Below are 20,970 nucleotides of genomic sequence, written 5' to 3'. Positions count from 1 at the left end.
GGTCAACAAATCGGTTCTAATGGTGCACATGGATACACTGTTACAATCCACGAGCTCATGATGGCGAACTCAAAACTTCTGTAGGAAAATACGGAATGAAACTTGCGTTTGTCGTAAAGTTGGGTAAATAGTTTTTCTTTTTCATCGACCTCTCATTGAAGGTCAGGTATGAGGTTGACTAATAAGTATCTGTAGTGCGCTTTACTTCAAGTTTTTTGGGATGTTTAAAGGTACATGTACATTCTATCTGTTTTATAAAATTACATTCCAAATGTTGTAAAAGGTTTAAAGCTGTAAAATGTGTCATCAATATATCAGTAGTTTTGTCAAAGAGATAAGCATTATAGTCTAATGAAAAAATGACAATTATATGATAACAGCCCTCTGATTAACCGCGTTATGTTTCACTTTTATAACACAAAATATCGCCAATGTATCCGAGATTTTAGCATATGTTTATTGTCAGTAGCACTACCTGACCGGTTCCTTGTCATTTACAAGATGCTGAAATGTATTGTTATAAAATATTGCGGACAAATGGAAGCATACTTTATTTATACCACGTTTAAAATTAAACTAAATTAAATATGTAGTACTAAGGACTTTGTTTTTTATTTCAATCGTTGTAGTTTATTTACATTCTATATTTGACTCAAAGTTAAAATTTATTAACAAGTTATCTCTGTCAAAATTATCGCATCACTTTGTGCTCCAAACATTGTTTCAAATAAATTCGTATCATTTAGATCTTCTTGGGATTTATCGATAAGGTTCATTCTCTCCGCTCGTAAAATTGTGGAAACAGTCGCACATTCCGGTGCCGTAAAAGTGTTAAGCATTGTGCACTCTTCCTCTTTGTGATTGTGCCCTTCAGGCACCAAAGACGGTTTTTGAACAGCTTCTGTTACCATTTCAGTTCCGGTTCCGTTAGTTTGAGCATGCGTGCGATAGTGTTTGAGACTGCGTGATGACATAATGCGGAGAAGTGTGCGCCTGAATTCTCTATTCATGGAACAATATAGGACAAAATTAATCGCATTATTGACCAAAGCTAACATGTCCATTACATCACCAAGTGGAATATAAATATCTCCAAAAAAGTCTTTTTTGAACAGGCTCAACAAAATAAGGATCCCCTGTGGTAATTCCGTTATCAAAAACAAAATCATGACCACAAGTAAAAGGACTGTAGTTCTTGACGTGTGAAGTGGTCGACTAATCACAACGCCAAGTTTTGTCATTTTCCGCCGTTTAACCCTTACCTGCATATCTAAAGTCCGCAAAAGTAGTCCCCCAAAAATGATCATCAAAAAGCAAGGAACAAATTTTGCAAATATGCTGTACAAACACATGTTTAAAAAGTTAATGAGTTTAACATCGGGTGTTCCAATCTTAGCGTCTTCAGTTATGTAGATAATGCCTGTCGAATTTGGTTTGTATAACCCCTCGGGTTTTGTTTTTAAGCTTGTGGACAGGTAGTTTGGAATAAGTAGAAGCACTGAACATGCAATGATTGCAAATATTGCTATTCTAGCCCTAATTATTCTCCGTACATGAACTAAGTTCCCAGTTTCCGAAGACTGCAAGTGAATAAATCTGAATATTGCCAACGATACTCCAAGCCAAATAGATATTGTATGAGTTGTTGCCGAAAAGTTAACATGGAATAATAAGTATTCCATCCACAGTTTAGTGTTCTTTTCGGCAGAGAGGACGTCAACACCATATTCAATGTAAAAATGTATTGCAAACGGGACGTACGAAACCATGGTCAACATGTCAGAAACTGCCATCCATGTGAGGATAAGGTTAATCGATGTTTGCATGTGCCTCCGAGTCAGCACAGTTACATTGATAACATTTGTCGGTATTCCAAAGAAGCAGACAAGAAGACTTATATATCCATGTACTTTCCCATAGTCGACACTGAATTTGTGTAAAGTGTTCAAATCATGGTCAGGCTTCCAGATCCCATCCAGGATAGTTGTATTATTTATCATCACCATGGTTACGCGTTTTTCATCTTAATCTGAAAGGAAAATATGTTTATGTTCAACAAATTACAAAATGTAATTTAAAAATAATTAACCAGTCTATGGTAGCAAATGAATTACAATGTAACAAAGGAAAGAAATGGGGGACAAAATGATTTTCTTAATTTGGCATTTTTATAAAACAATTACCGAGTAGTTCCGATTTTTTAAAAACAAATTACCACCAAAGCTCTGGTTCTGTTAATTTGTTAACGATATTTTGTTGTTTGTTTCTTATTATTAGTTAGTTTTGTGTTTGTTTGTTTTTTTATCTTAGTTTTTTTTTCATGTCTTTCAACCATAAAGTGTTCATTTATAAAATGATTAAAAAGCTTTATACTTGTTAGTGCAATAAAAGTAATAAAACGCTGCTGAAATATTATATTATGAGAAATTAGACCACGTTTTTCATCATTAAACCAATAAAAAAGTCATACAAGTCTAGCTTTCCAATCTCTGCCAAAAAGGTCTTGACAACTATGCTTCGTATAAATATCGGAAATTAAATTCGTCAATGATGTCTCAAGCACTGTTTGATGATCGCATTATTGCCAAAGGATAATTTTTTTCTTTGGAATCAAGAGCTTCTTGACAATGAAGTCTCAGTTTGGACTTGCTTGACTCATTGTTTGAATAAAATATATGATTAATGAAGGCTCTCTATAGTGATGGTACGTCTTTCTATTGTACGCTTATGATTAACAATCGGAATACTGGTAGTATTTGAGCGATAGAGTTATAATTGACTTTCTTATATTGTAAAGGTAGGTCACGTCACACAGACTGACTGATTTTTTTTACAACCGACCTTTTCTATTGATAACATTAATATGATGCCAATGTAAAAAAAAAACGCGTTTTATAGAACTGTGCTTTTCTGTTATGCTTTACAAACCTAAGGATGTGAAGCAGATAAATATTTCTTATTTCTATGTTCATACTTATCATTTTCATTGCATATTCTAAAGATGCATTCGATGGAAATCGTTTCCTCTCAGGAATATAAATATCTTGTGCTCTGGATAAATTTATAAAACTCGTTTTACATACAATGTCAATACACCGTTTCCCGTGAACATAAATAAACTCATACGAATGGGCTATCAACAAATTTGATTGAAAATTTAAAAGATCTAGCTTTAGACAAGTCCTGTTTTATTTGGTCTAATTATAAAATCGAGCTTACCCTAACATTGAAATTGTTAAGGTCTGTCATGACCAGTGATTTTCACGGAATTTTGCTAGCGGAATACTGTGAAAGTTCTTTTTTTCGTGGATACCGATTTTCGTGGATTAGGGGAGAAACACAAGTTCATGGATTCTTGAATTCGTGGTTTTTGAGTTTTAAGTATACGCATCAATGGAACCTCCTTTTTGTTGGGAACCAAATTTCGTGGTTTGGCCTGCCAATAAAAACCACGAAAATTGGTACCCCACGAACAATAGTACTTTCACAGTAATAGACAATAAATCATTGTTATAGGCTTGTAGCATTAAGGAGAAAGATTGAAACATAATCTCCTCTACAGGAGATGGTGTTTTAATCTTTCTCCTTAATGCTTGGATGTATCTGGATAATTTCAACAAAGATATAGTTCGTTAAGATATTAATTTTCTTTTTTTCTTTTTGTCGAATAACACGAAACCAAAGGCATCTGCATGTATTCCTGCTGACAAAGGTGTGTTTCGATTTTGACAGAAATCAATCTACATTTATGTTGCTGTTGTTTTGTTGTTCGTTGTCTGTTGTTGCAATCTTTATTAATGTTGTATAAATAGCAAATAAAATATACTGAAAGTAAACCCATGCAGGGGGTGAAACATGCCAAAAGAAGTCTTCAAAAATCATTATTTATTAGAAAAACGGAAAATCATGTTTTATTTTAAAAATGTTGTTTTGTAATTTATATTTATTATTTATGATTTGTGTTCATTGAACTTCCTGAAACACTTTATTTTGACAGATCACTTCTTATAACAGATTAGCTATGTTTGAAAATACATTTTGAAGCCATGTAAAACGTTTTGATATTAGCAGTTAATTAATTCCTAGCGTCGTTGTTCAATTTGTGATCAGGCAGAAGATTTTTCATGCATATCAAAAACTAGTCTACGTAGAATTCTTAGAATTTTCATCGGTTGCTGAACTTGTACAAATTGTAAATGAAATTGACATTTAGCAAAAGTTATCGTTCTTGATTTGGTTGATTAAAAGGGAAACTACGCTAAAAAATCAAAATATTATCTATTGTTTGTTTAACCAAAGTGATATTATAAACATGTTATTAGTTACCATAGTCGTGCAGTAGTACATGAAATACAGCCATTTTGTCAGATTTTCGAACTACTCTAGTTTTATCCATATCATGGCACTTTTCTATTCGTAACCCTATTTAATCTACCTTAAATTGTTATTTTTGAAGGTTTTTTTTAAATAAAATCTTTGCTTTTTCTTCGGGATTTTTAACAGTCAAAACTTACAAAGAAAACAACAATTAAAAAAAATAAGAGAACTACGTTCCCTGCAAAAAATGTCAAATGCTTTTGTCCCAAAAACGAGCACACTGACGCCCTTTTAATAACACGAAAAGGTAAGACAAAATCAGATGTTTCAATCAAACATTAATTAGATTGAAGATTGAAATGAACGATTAAAACCAATCTGACACTTAAAGCGATTTGTGTCATATCTTGACCTACATTTACAGATAGATGGTAAATGAAAACTGATGACCAAACTTTACGACAAACGTGATGACTTTTCGTTCAGAATTGCCAACTTTCTTTTCATCTGTGGCAACATCCCTTCAGCACCTGCGTACGGAGTTTTCATATCACAACTCATACGTTATTCTAGTGCTTGCCATGAATATGCAGACTTATTTGTATTGCGTTAGATTTCTTACTATCAGCTAGGCCTCTGGAAAAGTGTTATGTCGCTACACGATTGAAGTCACCACTTCAGAAGTTTTATGGTCGTGATCATGAACTCGTGGATCGTTACGGTGTATCCATCTGCACCATGAAAACTGATTTGTTCAACGTGTCATAGTTTTCCTTCCCTCTTTCGTCTACCTGGGACTTTACTTTTTATGATCAACTTGGCGGTGTTTCTAGAAAAGCAGAGGACGCTTATCCTACCGGTGCACATGGTCCGTGCTTCCAATCTTAGTGGGGTCCGAGTTGCTCATTTACTTTTGTTACTTTGTATGTATTATTTTAGTAACTTTATGGTCTGTGTTGTGTCTGTCTGTCTTTTTGTCATGCCTGTTCTTTGTCCCTGAATTACATTCTTTTGAATTTGCAAGAATCTTGGTTCCCTTGATTACAACTTGAATTACTTACTATCGAAACTTATTTCAACACAATTAGCTGTAAGTTGCTAAATTGCAAAAGATTATATTTTAAGTTTTATTTGTTACACGTATTACCGTTAAAGGCACTCGGATTTATTGCTTTTTCCAAAAGAGTTTGTTCTGTTCCATGGCCGTTTGGAATAAGGCGACTGCTATCCACATCTTAAACTGATCTCCTAGGGATTTTAAAGGAATTGAAAAAGACAGCCAGTGACGTATTGCCTTGTCAAAGAGTTAAACTATAAATCAATATAGCTAATCACACATTCTTACCTACAGATATACGACCCACCTTGCTTGCGTATTTTTATTATAAATATTAGGTACATTTGACTGAAATCTAGCATGTTATTACCAGACTTACAACCCATCATTATTTACTTTAAAGACAAAAAATTGAACAACGCAAATAATGAAAACATCATTCACGAGTGCCGTATATTGCATTTATGTATTTATTTATCAAATAGGCATGTGAATACTCTAGAGTGATCTCCCCTTTCTCCCCTTTTTTGTTATGACGATTCGTTCTTCAGAATACCTTCAGTGTTTGTTTCAAATAGCTCTTCTTCGTTTTTTGTTAGAATGCAATACGAGTTTAGCGTCATATGTGTACAAAGTTAGCATGTCACAGAAAATCCATTTAGTAAAATTAATTTCACTAAACAAGTTCCATAAAAACCATATTTGTTAGCCATTTGATTTAATCAGAATAGTTGCACTTAAAGTTCTACCAGAGGATTCCTTCTTCAATCTTCAATAGAAACATAATTACAGTGATTACATTTCAGCTATGTTTCTATTAATTAGTTAATACTGAAAGTCAATTGTAAGCTTTAAATTAGCAACATATAAGTTACCTAAAGTTTAATGATCTCGTGTCGCGAGTATTCAATTCTGAAACTTTGATCAAGGAAAATACCCCAAATCGTGCACTACAGCAGAGAATATTACATCAAGAAAAGCTTGAGATAGAGGAAATCACGTATATATCAATATTCTTTACGTTTTATTATAATTTTATGACCATTCGAAATAGACTCTGGACTGTTAACCTGGAATGCAAAGCTGAGTAATCATTTAAACACAGTACATTTACTTTCGTCTAACGTTCGAAACGTACAATAGACTCTGTAAATGACCCCCAATCTTCCAAAATCAGGTTTTACACAATGTTATTCTATTGTCAAACGACGCTAGATTTGAAAAGAATCCGATAGTGTCGAAATGCATGTCTGTAACGGTTAATAAAGGAGGGTACGAAGTTACGTTAGTGAAGTTAGTCTTCATATTAGGTACAAGTTAACAAGTTTCTGTCTTCCATCATAAAAAAAACCTTAAACTACCAATTGTCATAATATACCGGCACAATTTATAAACATTCAGATATAGTTACCCTACAAGTTCACCTGTTGCAGACTGCTTGATTTATTGGAATCTACACATTTTTTTTTTTTTTTATTCTTAGTTTTCTGCTGAATGATTTCAGCTTTAATAATAATTGATCCATATTGGACGGTGTCTTTGGAACACTTTTCTTTACGACACAAGTTCTTTTTTTTAGCTAAGCTATAGTGATAGAAATGTAATCTGTATGTCTTTTGACAAAAATAGATATTTGTTTATGAAGCACCAGGGGCATTGTAAAACATTTTGAATATATTTTTATGTAAAGTTTTAAATAAGACAAGTTTATATTCTTGTTGTTTTAAGATTCTTGGCCTATTATATATTTTTCAACAAATCAATCTGTTTATGCCTACACTCAAACCTTAGTCACAATTGTTTACTATATTTTGATGGCATTCACGTCAAATCCATTTGGTGTTAATAAATTTGTTTTGGAAATCTAATTTATGGCACTATTATTATTTGCAGCTAAAATTGTGGATATAATTGAAATTAGACTATACATTATTTGTAAACGCTTTAGGCAAATAGCTTTGTTGTATATTGATGTTACAGTTATGAACAAGCTAGATAATGGCTATATAATGGATTGCCTGTTTCCACCTCCGAACACGTAAACTCGAAGAAAGAATATAACCGAATTTACAAGATTTGTAAATTGATTGCAAATGATTTTTCCGACCTTGAAACCTTCCCAATATATTGTGGGTAGTGGATGAGAGTGTTTTATGTATGAATATATATCTTAAGAAATTGTTAAGTAGCGGTGTCTCATAACAATAGTTTGAATTAAAATAATTTTAAAGTTACTTAGTTAATTTGTGATATAGTTATGCTACAGATGTAAAACAAATCAATGGCTTTTGTTCTGGAGAGCAAAGTCTTCTATAAAATTGGGAACTGGGAAACACTGCCTTTAAAATGGACAGAGTGAGAATAGAGGATGTTAATGACGGAATTGGGAGTTTTATACAAGCCATATTGTCTTCATCAATGTGTTGTTATAAATGCGTAATTCATGTTGGTTAAAGAGGGGTAAGAGACTATTGTAAAATAAAAAATCTTAGCATGTTTTTCCCAATCGTAATAAGTTCCTTATTAGAGTATACATCTTCGATTTTCCATTTCTGTTATTACAAAAGCGTGCAAATGCTTTTTAATCACCACTGGTATAATCACAATGGAAGAGGAGGGGTTAGCGCTGTAAAACCTAGATTTAACACATAATTTCGCTTGAAGTGCCTGTATCAAGTCAGGACCATTGCGGTACCAGCTGCTCCGGTGGTGTAATTTCTATTTAGCCAGATTTATTTTGGACTCGACTTGATTATGAAACGGATTAATGTTCGGTGCTTTTATAGTTACCTTTATTGACGATAAAACGTACTTCCCGAATGTTGCCTTTAATTTTTCTAAAACCATGCAAGACTATTGTCGGACGTACGTTGATATTACATCCTACTGCTTAAAAAACATATGTTTTTGTCAGTTTCTAAAATGGAAAGTTTTTTTGCAACCATTTGAATCGCTCTTTACGACACTAAAATTAAAATGATAAAGCTTACCACTCAAAATACAAAAGAAAGAAACAAAACATCTCCCTTATAAAACAATATTGAAAACAACACTGCGTTGGTGTTCAGTCAATGTCTCAATAGCATTAATCTAATTTTGTAGATTTCGGATGTTAGTCCATTATGTCCATGCTTGTAGCATGATACTGTGATAGAAATGAATATTTTTGCCCTAATGTCAATGTTTGTCATCTACGTGTCTTCGTGTCGTTATTTGACCTTTTAGTTACCTTGGATTTTATTACTTTAGTAGTCGGGGCCTTTCATGTCTTACTTAAAGTGGTGTTTACAGTCTTTGGCGACATTTATTGTGATCTCTATAAGTATTTACTATTTTTATAGGTGATATGCTGCATTTGTTCATTTTCGTCATATCTGTTCCCTTTTTTACTATAATACATTAAATATGGTAGTTATTTCAAACGACAAAATAACCGAAGTAAACACAAAATTTAATCAAATCGCATTTTCGCAATTACCAGGTGCGTAAGTAAGGAAATGATTTCGACCATTATACTGATACTAGGTTTTGAAAAAGTCGTAGTCATGGAAGTTAAACCAAAGAAATACACAAATAAAATGACGAAAATAAGGTATAAGAGTTATACAATGTACTCTGTAAGAAACTTGCGTTGTTATATGTTTGTTTATTTTTTCGTGTCTAAAATACATACTTACGTATCTGTCTAGTAGTACAGTCACCACATTTAGATACACAAAATGAACTGAAATAAATAAACTTGAAATGATAAATAATCACCACTATAAACCCTTATTACAAGAAAAAAAAGGATTCTGGTGTTTATTGATTGGCTTAAGTCTGGTGAAAGGAATCTTTCAGCTGACCAAAGCTGCTTTATTAGTCTGTTACATGACGTGGTAATAAATATCCATGGGGGAATATTGGAACACTTATTGCACTGGGACTCATTCGTTACAAAAAAATACTGATATTTCATTTTTTAGTGTTTAAAACCAAACAAACAAAGGGGAAAGTAAAACAGATTTTATCAATTTATCACTGAAAGTGGCTCTGTAATTTCAATTTTAATAGACAACGTAACCACGTAACGTTATGTTATCTTTAAACAGGGATTTGTTAGCAACTTATTTGTGCATAAACGAACATGAATGTATTTATTGTTGATAAGAAAGATAACCAACAGCCCTTTTATCAAAAAGTCGAAATAATAAAATTAGTCGTATATGTACGTTATGACGTCATAATACTTCGATCTATTATGAGTTCATAACTTACGACGAATTTTACATTTACGATATTTTGTAAAAAAAAGGACTGCAAAATCCGAGCGGTGATTCCAAAAATATATTTAAAAAACATGGAAATAGACATATACAACAAAGAACATAAACTAAACAAAATAGCACGTACAAACAAAAAACAAAAGCAAGTAAGCAACCCGGACTCCACTAACTATTGGGAGTATGGATCTGATACAACTGAATATAATATCATGCTTTTTCAGATGACTACAATATGCAGATGTGTTACTTGTCATTTGTAGAGATAGTATGCAAAAAAAAATTGTTTTTTAAGTATTCAAAAATCAAAACCAAAATGATTGATTGGTTAAGTAATGTTCTAAATAGTGACCATTTTAATAAACTGATTTTGGCAATATATGTTGAAAAATGTAAATACCTCTACCAAATGGAGATAAGTCACGTGGACTGAACGTAAGGAATAGTAAAGAATGCCATTTCATATTATATCATTTTTTTACTAATTAAAAGAGAAATTAAGCACAATAATCAAATAGTTTCAGAGGTCAACGAAAGAATGAAGCGGAAAAAAAAATATCCCAAAAAGATGAATGGTCCATTATAAAGCAATGTATGCAAATTAACGGTAAAAGGCTTTTAGTGATATCTGCCAAATAGTCGTTTGAGATCGGTTTATGATTAAGCTATTGGTTTTCTTTTATTCTGGAAGAATATGATAACACGTTTATGAACTGAAGAATTGTATCTCCAAACATAAATCTTATTTTGTGCGAACCTATGCTTAGGGTTATTGATAAATAGTAGACCAGATGGTATTAGTTCCTTCCAGTATGATTTGATTTCAATTATAAAGTTAATTAATTGTGTATGCAAAAGACCCATAATACAATAGAGGCAACAATACTTTATCTAGGGAAAGATCGTTTTTTTACTTAACTCAAAAGATTCTGTTCCGTCAAAATATAGTTTGTGTTATTGCTAAAAAAGGTAATAATTCGAAACTTCTGTAAAAAATATATCTGTGTGTAATATTGTAAAATGAAAATGAAAAGTAAAAATAAGATTTTCTGTAAAGTAAACTCATTGATAAATGTAATTTACTGCAATCTGTTGACGCCAAACGCTTTTTTGGAACTTTTTAAAGACAAACCTCGCGACATTTACTCACAAAAAATGTAACATATGATTATTTTTTGGACTTTTATATTTAAAAAAATACAGATGTCAGATGAAAACAGCTTATTGTTATTTTATCACTTAGATTGTGCAAAACAACCTATATGACAATCAGAAGGCATCCGCTTCTGTTGTTTATCTGGATAAGTTATGAAAAATATCATAAATCAACAACTGACAATAGACATTAATGATAAAGAAACCTATGAAAACTGTGAAAGATCCTTTCTCTATGAATAACTTTACACAAATGGTTGGGAAATATACATTTCATGGTAAATTTTCCAGACTAATATTTCAAAACTTTCGACAGTACGTACAATAGTAAGATGCATTGCTATTATACGTTTGTCAAGAAACTAATCTTCAATTTGTCCACTTGTTCAGTTCAATGCACATAAGAAAATGTTCATCTGTTGTGTTGACAATTGTTTGAATGGTATCCTTAGGTTTTCTCATTTCAAATAACTGATTAGGATAAATGCAAGCATTGGTATAAATCCTAATTGAATAGAATGCAATGCAGATATTTTACACAATAATAAGCATATGTGACATTACGAACGATGTTTATAGTTTATTTAGAACAAAACAAAATGTTACTATTTTTTCTACAACTCTCTTTGCAGACAAAATAACCGCTTATATCACTCCGCTATTTAATTAGATCTGAAATCCAGAATATGAATTTATTAAACATGAGCAATACTCAATTTAATAACATGAAATATTTGTTTAAGACTTGCAAAGATTGCAAATTGCATACATCTTATGTCTCTAGAAGCCACTGTTAAGACGTTCTCTGTAAATTCAGAAGTTTTTGCATGCGTTTATATTTCGCGATTTCAGTAACCAGAGAAAAATGTGTGGTTTTATTTTTGCGACTCACTACTTGTATGAAACACAAATAAGTCATGAAATTTAAGTGTTTTACGTTAATATTTATTCAGTGCAACTTACGGGATTCCTTTATAAGTGACGAAAATTTCCCATCTTTTTTTATACATTACACATCTCGTGTCAATGATAACGTTGATCTTAAATGGGGAACTAATCACGTATTGGTAGATGTGAACTTCAAATGGCAATTGAAGATGTTGATCGGGATCTTAAATATTGTCATGAATCATGGATCTTTTTTATTTTTGAGTGATCGTGTGTGAAGCCCATGTAGGATGATAGCTCTTACCGAAAAAACAAGATTTTTTTAGAACTCTTAGTTTCATTTCTTTGAAATCGATTGTCCTATGCTGGTCCATGCTCCCAATTTTTAGTAGAGTCCGAGTTGCTCATTTTCTTTTGCTACTTTGTATGGATGATTTTATTTTCTTAACATCTACGACAGCCTATCACAAAACATCCTCATTTTGAAAAACCCTGTTTTGTTGGTAAGCTACCTGATATACCTGTAACTAATCTCAAACCTTAAACTTGTTCCTTTATATCTAAAATGAACTTTGAGTACTTTTTGGGTATATATTTATGTTTAATGTATGATAATAATCCAGTTTATATTAATTTCACTGCAAAATTCCTTACATCTTAATTACTGAACAAGCCATATATTTGCGGACCTACGAACCCTTTCAATGACTGAAATAATACGTACAAAGAAACAGAAGTATATGAGCAACATGTACTTTACTAATATGCCACTATTGAAACACCCGCTGATTTATTCATACAATGTTCCGGGAAAAAGTAAGGGAAAAACTAGTAGAAAGAGTAATCAAGGGAATCAAGATTCTAGTGGATATCAAAAAATGTAATCCAGGGACAAAGACCAGATATGGAAAACAGACACACACAACAAAAACATAAAACAACCAAAATAATACATACAAAGTAACAATAGTAAATGGGCAATACGGACTGCACTTAAAACTGGGAGCATGGTGCAAATGATGCAGGATGAAGACCTAACAACTTCAGGAGTGATGACTTCAATCTCGAAGCAATTCAACCCTGTTACAGTCTTACTGTAAGAAGTCTAGCACCGTGCAAAAATCCATGTAGTGACGGCATACATACAGATCGTCATAAGAAAACTCCATACGCAGATGTTGAACGATTGTTTCTAGTAATGTAATTAGCAAACGAAAAAACAACTGATTTTATCCTTGTATATGTATATTGGTCAGTTCTACATCATAAGCCTATACAGAAAATAATCACAGTTATGTTGATCTACGTTATGTTGAGGAACATATTAAAGTTCTTTTTTTTATTCTTTTGAAATATACATATGAATTTGATATATATACCTAATTCGGAAAAAAAGTAAAATTAAAATAAATGTTAAATGTGTAAAATCGATATAATACTTCATTTCAAAATTGTTAGTGTGATAATGGTACCAAGTTATGCTTTCAAAAAATGATCTTAATTGACAGTCAAATTGAAGTGTTTGACATCAATCTAATTAGTGCTTCTAATTAGAACTAACAAACAGATCCCAGAAATACATTCTTTATGGTTATGCAATCTCGGTAAAAACTGTTTTAATATCTTCTATATAGCAATCACTCTACTTGACAAGATAAAAGCTTAATGGCCAAAAAAACTCTTCTAAGTCAAGACGAGGTTTCAATTAGCTTGAGACAAAGTTGTAAAAGAAATTTCTGTTATCTCTAGATTTGCCCGTGTTTGATTTCTGTATAGAATATTTAAATTATTTTTACATAATTTACTGTTTTAAGTTATAGGCATTTGACCTGTCTTTAACAACTTTGTATAAGGCAGAATATATGATATCTTGGTACAAGGATTAAGGAGAAGAATTTGACAAAACTGTATTGATATCATTCAATATGTGAGACATTCCCAACTATTTTGGCCTTTCACAAGACGAAAAACAAACAATATTACGATTTAATAATGGTAGAAGCGTCTTTTGGTGTATACGTAGCAGAGGTTTGTTTTGGTTTTTACTGAATAAGCAGTTGGGTTGTTCTCTGTTTAAAACAAAATCATAACTTACAGCTATTTTTCCATTGTACGTTCATATCTCGATGACCAACTGTTTTCCTCTCCTATGCCTCCTGACAATAGCTAATAACCTCTAATGGTAAAATAAACATAACCAATTGACACCCTTAACTTATTTTCCATCTAAACTCCATGCAGGTGGTACTATTAATTTGAATTTGTATTGATGACGAAACTCGTTTCATGACATACTCTTCCAAATTTCAAAAAACAGTGTCATTCACTTTTACGTCTGAAGCGGGTATTAACGTAGTGCTTATAACAGAAAACACCCGAAGGAATGCATAAATTTTGATATTATATTCCCCTAAATGAGTGGGTGGTATATTGGAATTCTATCGTCCGTCCGTCTATCCGTTATTCCGTACAAAATGTCCACAATAACCTCAATAACCGATTTATTTCAAATCTGGTAATAAGCTTTATATAGAGGAACATACGTTGTATCCGATATTTGGTTGCAGTTGGATATCGACTCACTGTGAGATTTGAGGTATGCCTTAGCAATTCAACAAGTACAATTGATGTTGCACTATTGCAAATAAAGCCAAAAACGTATGACGTCACAAATAACAATACATCTTTATCACTGAAATTTTACTATTATCCTATTATCTTGTAAAGCAATGACAAAGGAGTACAAATGCTACGTTATAGGATAATATATGAATTACTTTTTAGTTATGCCTAATACTAAACTTTTATCTTAACCTCATTGCGATAAGTATTTAAATCCGGGTATTCAACTGTTTATATGAGGCTTTTCTTTTTCAAGTGATTTCAGTTCTTTTATATGAAGAAGTGCAGCAATTCCATATGTACGATTATTTTGTAATTGATGACTGGGGTTATTCAATATCTTCTAGGTCCCTCTGGACCTAATTAAAACTACAACATCTAATACCTATACATCATTTATTTTCATTTTCCGTGAAGGTATATAATATAGAATCCAATTGCTCAGACATTTAACAAATCAGGATTGCGAGAATTTTTTTTCTGATTTATTCACGGCTTCATTCATCTTCATTAGTTTGAATTTTCTTTTGTCATATAAAACAACACTGATTCGTGTATAAAATAGTTATATAAAAATAAACAAAAAGAAACAATAGTGAAGTTGCAAACAGGGGAAATTCGTGTGAACGACAAAACCGGCATTATCGAAAGGAAAACACAAAAAAAAAATTTCTTCACTAAAATGTTATCCCTACTAAAACCGGAGTCACCTTAAATAATAATCGAGGTGCATTTATTGCTTCCTGCGACACTCGGGCCATTACTATCAATCTCAAATCGGATGATCCATTTTTATTACGTCAGAATATGTACGTGTATTTGAGCCGCAATTAAACGAACACGTTTCATTTGTGTTTTATTCCATGCCCATTTTTATGGGGGATATAGAAATGCATTAGCCTCGCTGATGGTTATTGTTTTTTTTTAAAGCAACAAAGTATCATACTACATTTGGATATTATAATGACAAGCTTTGTATGCGCTTAAGAATGATAAAGAATAATTATTGTATATATAATTTGAACCAAACCATTGCGAATTCTAATCATAAAGGCAGTCGAAACATGAAAAATGAAAAGTAATTTGAATTGTCATGTGTCTGTACCAAAAACTTTGTATTAGCAGACTACTAACTATATTGATGATGAACAGCGTTAAGGATGTAATGATGGATGGATTAATAAATTACAAAACTTCAAAAAACTTTTGTTTGATTTGATTTTTCCATCTCATGTTGCCCATTATAAAGTAAATGTGTTTCAGTATTATTTTGGAGAATAAATTCTAACATTAGTGTCAGTCATTGCCAATGAATCACTTCTTGAATAAAATGTACCATGACGAAACATGAAATTATGAAAATATAGTGATATTCTATTCAAAAATCATTAATATATTTAATACTTAAAATTTAAAGAATGTTTAAAAAAATATTTTATCACGTATTTATGTTCTGAAGTATTCATTGTCACATAAGATAAAATTAGTTTTAATTCATAAACGCAAAAACAAATTTTCCTACCTTTTGGTCATATTATTAATGTAGAAATCCAGAACTACACATCTCCCATGGTAACCATAGAAAGCTGTTCTGACGCAATCAGCAAACATATAAGGACGCTGGATACTTAAGTCCGATTTCCGGTATTTTGTTCAGTTATGCTCTCGCTAATCGGCAGATTTCAATAAAGACTTCGTCATCCTCTTAAAATATATTGGCTTCATCCAATAATTGGATGACAGAATTGACGCACAAATAAGAAGTGACAGAAATTATAATTTCGAGTGGAATTGGTAAATTTGATCATTTGGACGAAATTTCTTTAAGCATTTTATGTCTAATGTAATTCTTTTCAGTAATATTACTTAATTTTAAGTTGAAGTATTTTTGATGTTTAATATAAATACTTTCTAAATTGAAGCCATTGGTTATAATGTAAGGAAATTGGTACATTTTTGTACTACCATGCACTCTTAATTTCAATGATTATTTTGCTTTTATTTCGATGTATTGATGAACATGGTTACGTTTCGATTATTTGAATAATAAGATCAAATAATTTTGAGTTTGAATAATAACTCATGCTTGTGTTTTAAATATGCATTGACAAGACTACCCTTCTGGTCAGTGTTTACGGGTATAATCTGATTTATTCCTAAACTTCTTGCATATGCTTGCATTTTGTTATGTTCCTGTATTGTATTTTATTGTGGAGATAAACGTACTGTGTTTGAAGTTGCATATCGGTAAAACAATTATATAAAATTATATATGCAAAACATATTTCATCTAATAACATTCAATGTCAATACGTATATTACATTGCATTATATTCAGAGCTATTTTCTATTTTTGCCTTACTTCTTATTTATGTGTTTTGACTTTGACGTTTTTAATTGCAATCTTTTAGCATTGTCATTTTAAACAAAATATTTTCCCACATGAAATAATGCACTGATGATTTAAATGTAACCATGATGATGAATCTTAAAGTATGCATTTAAAAAATTAATGTCATTAATTTTAGCCTGAACCTGGGTACCAATCATCTTCACAAATGATGATAAAAAGACACGAAATATTTGATGAAAGGTCTTTTACGGGAGCCTATAAACCGTTGGGTAGTGTTTTTAAAGATGATAATGTCTATAAGATATATCAAATACCTTTGTTACGATGCTAGTTGTTCCATATAATCATTATCTATGGCACGTACAACAATGATGTATTCGAATAAAAGTTTCAGCACTTCATGAGTCAAAATACACGAATTTATTTAAAGCCAACCTCAGGACGACACAAAACATCCATAGAAAACTGAAGAGTAGAATTACCCGAAATCTAAACAAGATCAACAGCAAATATTATTAGGAAATAATTCAATTACATTTGTAACAGACTTTTTGATTTGTTCGTTCTCTTTAATTAAAACAGAAAAACTTGAAAATAATCTGGATTTAAACTATGACGTCATTAACGTTGATTTATCGGCACTCAGCAAATAATCTTTAAAAAATACCGTTTATATCATGAATCAAGTATTAGTATTTGGATTGTCATCCATTGAAAAATAAATTATACGATATATTTCTAATTTGTGAACAGGTAATACTCAATAACGGGCCTGTCAACACTTTGTGTAAAACGATTTGCGTTTTATGAGTGTAAACTGTTGGAAACCAGGTTACCTGTATTACCTCTTCAAAAATGGGACGATTTAAAAAAATCATTTTATAATAAAATGAAATGACATGAAAACCTCGTTAATTCTTTTATGATACAACGACGCTAGTAGTTATGAATTTGACCAGGGATGATGTCTGATAAAACTTGTTGGTAAAATTGAAATTGTAAAAAAATACAACATGCAAAAGATTACAATTTTCCGGATGTATTGGAAAGTATAGTAAGTTCCCCTTTAACCTTCGACTGATTCGACCGATTTTCATTCCGTGTACTTAATTGTATTTGGATTTGGCCAATAAACTAGGAAGTACAGTAAAAAAAAATAAGGTAATCGAGGTTTAAAATCTTTCTAGAAACCTTTTAAGACTATAAAGACCATAAAACAACAAAAAAATACACCGACATGGACATGTCACAAATGAAGCAGACTAAACTAATTAGGATATTGACTTAATGTTAAGGATCTTCTCATAGTTAGTCTTAAGAATTGTCTTATCTAATTTCCAATGAATCTTTTACGTATTATAAAACTATCCTAGAAGGTAATTCAATTTTTTTCAATCAAAGAAAACCTTTGAGTGTTCGGTGCTATGTACTCAGTCAAAGAAGCCACTGTAATCCTTTTAGCGGGACATTGATATCAACATTTACGAAGGAAATAAATATTCTACGGATACATTTTTTCGAAATGGTTTCTTTGTATGAAATGTCTAGTGATATATCATAGATTGTCATATCTTACAAATATCATTTAGTAGCAATATTGTAAGTTCAGCAAAAATATAAGAAATTTCGTGTGATATTATGCCAATTTTTTACTGATGACATAACTACAGCTTTTAAATGGTAAACAATTCCCTTAATATTATTTACGATGTACCGCCCTCTTGCAATTTTTATTGAAAAATTACATACATTAAATCTGTATTATGTTAATTAGCAATATCAATCAGGCCAACCGATATATAAATCATAGACCCCTTACAGGAAAATCTTCACCGTAAATCAAAATCATGTTTCGAAAGTGGACACAAATAAATGGCTGTTACAAATATTAAAAAAAATGTTTTGGACACAAAAAGATGACTGCTGACCTCATTGAGAAGTGACCGCCAAATGGAGTTAAAATGTATTTGGCAAACAATCGGTAGGAATGGAAAATGGCCGTTTAACAAAGTTAATAGACCAGTGATTTTGGGGTGGTACAGAAAACATTTCTACTTCATCATTATAGCCAACAACCTATCAACATTTTATGGGGAATCCGGTGGATGCCTTAAAAACAGCAGACTAGATCTATCCCGCAGGTGCACCTCATACAAGCTCCCTATTATTAAGTGAGTCAAGGTAGCGTAGTTCATTTATTATTGTTTCTCCGTACATGTTAATTTGGTTATTCTATGTGTCTCAGACATTGATGACACATTGAAATAAATTATGTTTGAAAAAAAAATAAAATATTGGCATGTTTGTTTATGTTATTTATTTACAAAATGTCTTCCTGTTAACGACAAATGGTAGAAATGAGCATGAAAAAGTACGATTTTGTGCTTATTTCTCTCTCAAGTTTGGGCTTTGATTATATATTTTTTTCTTAATTCGTATACTTGTTCCCTTGCTTCTTCCGGTAAATCACTGTGTTTGGCTTTATCATTCTGTTTTATGCAAACGTCAACGTTATAGAACATAACAACATTATATTTTTTTTAGATAAAGTCTAAGGCTTATCTCTTTAACTTTATTGTGACCTTGTACCGTTGTAAAACCAACTTATTTTTCCTATCAAATTTCCACCTATATCTTTAGATAAGTGTTTTTAAGTGCAGGTTTGTAAACATAAACCAAATTTATTTGACAACGCTTCAAATACATTTGTTCAATTTCAATAGAATTTGACAGACCTCCTCAGGGAGCTTAGATTTGATGCAACAAATTCAGAGTGCGTTATACTGAAATAAAATTTTCAAAGTCGAAATGGAATGGTGCATTTGTTCATGGAAGCATTAAATCTACCAATATCGTTACGTTGGAAAAGACAATAATACACTGCAGTATTTCTATCCAAATAAGTTGAAGCAATAATATAGTATTTTATTTCGTATTTTCATGTTTCCAATTTTCTCAAATTTGACTAAACGATTCTTTAAAATGTTACGCAACACTCAATTTAATCATCGTGGTACAAGCCCATAGAGATTAAATATTTAGCTAACCAAAAAGGTTAATCAGATACGTTAGCAATTCATTCATTGAATGGGCGTTGAAAATAGATGATTTGTAAAGTAACATATAAAGTTGTAAGCACAAACTGTAACTGTTTCAATTTTTGTTGATTAGTCACACGTTTCCTGCAAGACCTATTCTAATTTATCCATATTTTGTATTCGGTGATTATTTTTTCCTCAACTTTTGTTATTCAAACTTGACTTTTATTACATGTGTTAGCAATTTTCAATTTCAAATGACGAGAAAGTTTGATTGCTTTTCAGAAAGGAAATCACACCCTTACACTCATGGATTGAAAACTTTTAAATGGAACACCTAGGTGGTCTCTTAGTAGTATGTTTGCCAAGAATGTGGAAGGTCGTGTGTTGTATTACTCGCTGAATAAGACTAAAGACCTCAAAATTCTGCAGTCATTGGTTCCCTGCCAAGCACGTGACATACTTGTATTGAATGTTAAGTTACGTATGGTTTGTTGGAATTAGAATATTGTAATAAAAAAGGGGGAAATACACGTGTTCTATCCTACGAACTGTTGATTCTCTGAGCTAACACAATGTTAGATTAGCTCAGCGGGTAGAACGTGCAAAACAGAGCATGAGTAGTCATCATTGTCCTATAACTGACGTAAATCATTAAGGAATTTATTCATAATAGGACACACTGTTGTTCGGTGTAAGAAACCGGTATGGTTATTAGGTAATTTGTTGTCAGAACGTAAAAGAGCAGGAAGAATTTAATTTTTAATTGACCGAGCCAATCAAATGGCATATGTGGGAAAAAGTACTTTATATCCCCGCACATGCGAATTGGAATGAAAACAACACTACTCAGAAGATTGACGAGTGGAATGATTATCATTATGTAACATGCATGAAAACACTCGCATTTCTTGCCAGATAAATATTGAAAATGACAAATTTAAAACTTTTTAACATTTAATGCATAACTAAATGGACGATTATTCCAAATAAAGAATTAGTGATTGAAGTTTCATTTTATGCATTCGGTTCAACTCGAAAATTGTGCAAGTGATTTTAGTTGTAAAATTAAATTGATCGTTAAAGTTTACAACACAAAAATACTGACAAATCTTTCTTTCAAAGTGTTGCACTTTGCATATTATGCAACTCTTTATCATTTTTCCAGAAATTTAAGGAATTTAAATGAATAAGATTACCAAATCACAGAACTGAACTCCATTATTGATAATTCAAGTGACATTCGAAGATCAAGGTTCCAATTTCAAAGTAATCGCA

The 20,970-nt window shown here is 31.6% G+C and overlaps 1 protein-coding gene across 1 annotated transcript; it reads right to left on the bottom strand.

The window, feature by feature from the left end:
• Window positions 1-575: 575 nt before the first annotated feature.
• LOC148601092 (G protein-coupled receptor dmsr-1-like) lies at window positions 576-2,018 on the bottom strand. Its single transcript, XM_088555551.1, has one exon. The coding sequence runs from the start codon at window positions 2,004-2,006 to the stop codon at window positions 669-671; it is 1,338 nt and encodes a 445-aa protein (XP_088411677.1). The 5' UTR covers window positions 2,007-2,018; the 3' UTR covers window positions 576-668.
• Window positions 2,019-20,970: the final 18,952 nt, after the last annotated feature.

The sequence above is a fragment of the Perna viridis genome, chromosome 12 (assembly GCF_037379345.1).
Source record: "Perna viridis isolate PV_CMFRI_1.1 ecotype Kerala chromosome 12, ASM3737934v1, whole genome shotgun sequence".
Taxonomy (NCBI): domain Eukaryota; kingdom Metazoa; phylum Mollusca; class Bivalvia; order Mytilida; family Mytilidae; genus Perna; species Perna viridis.
Note: the sequence above shows the minus strand (reverse complement) of the source record. Positions and strands in the feature narration are given on the sequence as shown.

Bases quoted from the DNA above. Each gene is read 5' to 3' on its own strand.
- LOC148601092 (XM_088555551.1), bottom strand. From the start codon at position 2,006: ATGGTGATGATAAATAATACAACTATCCTGGATGGGATCTGGAAGCCT.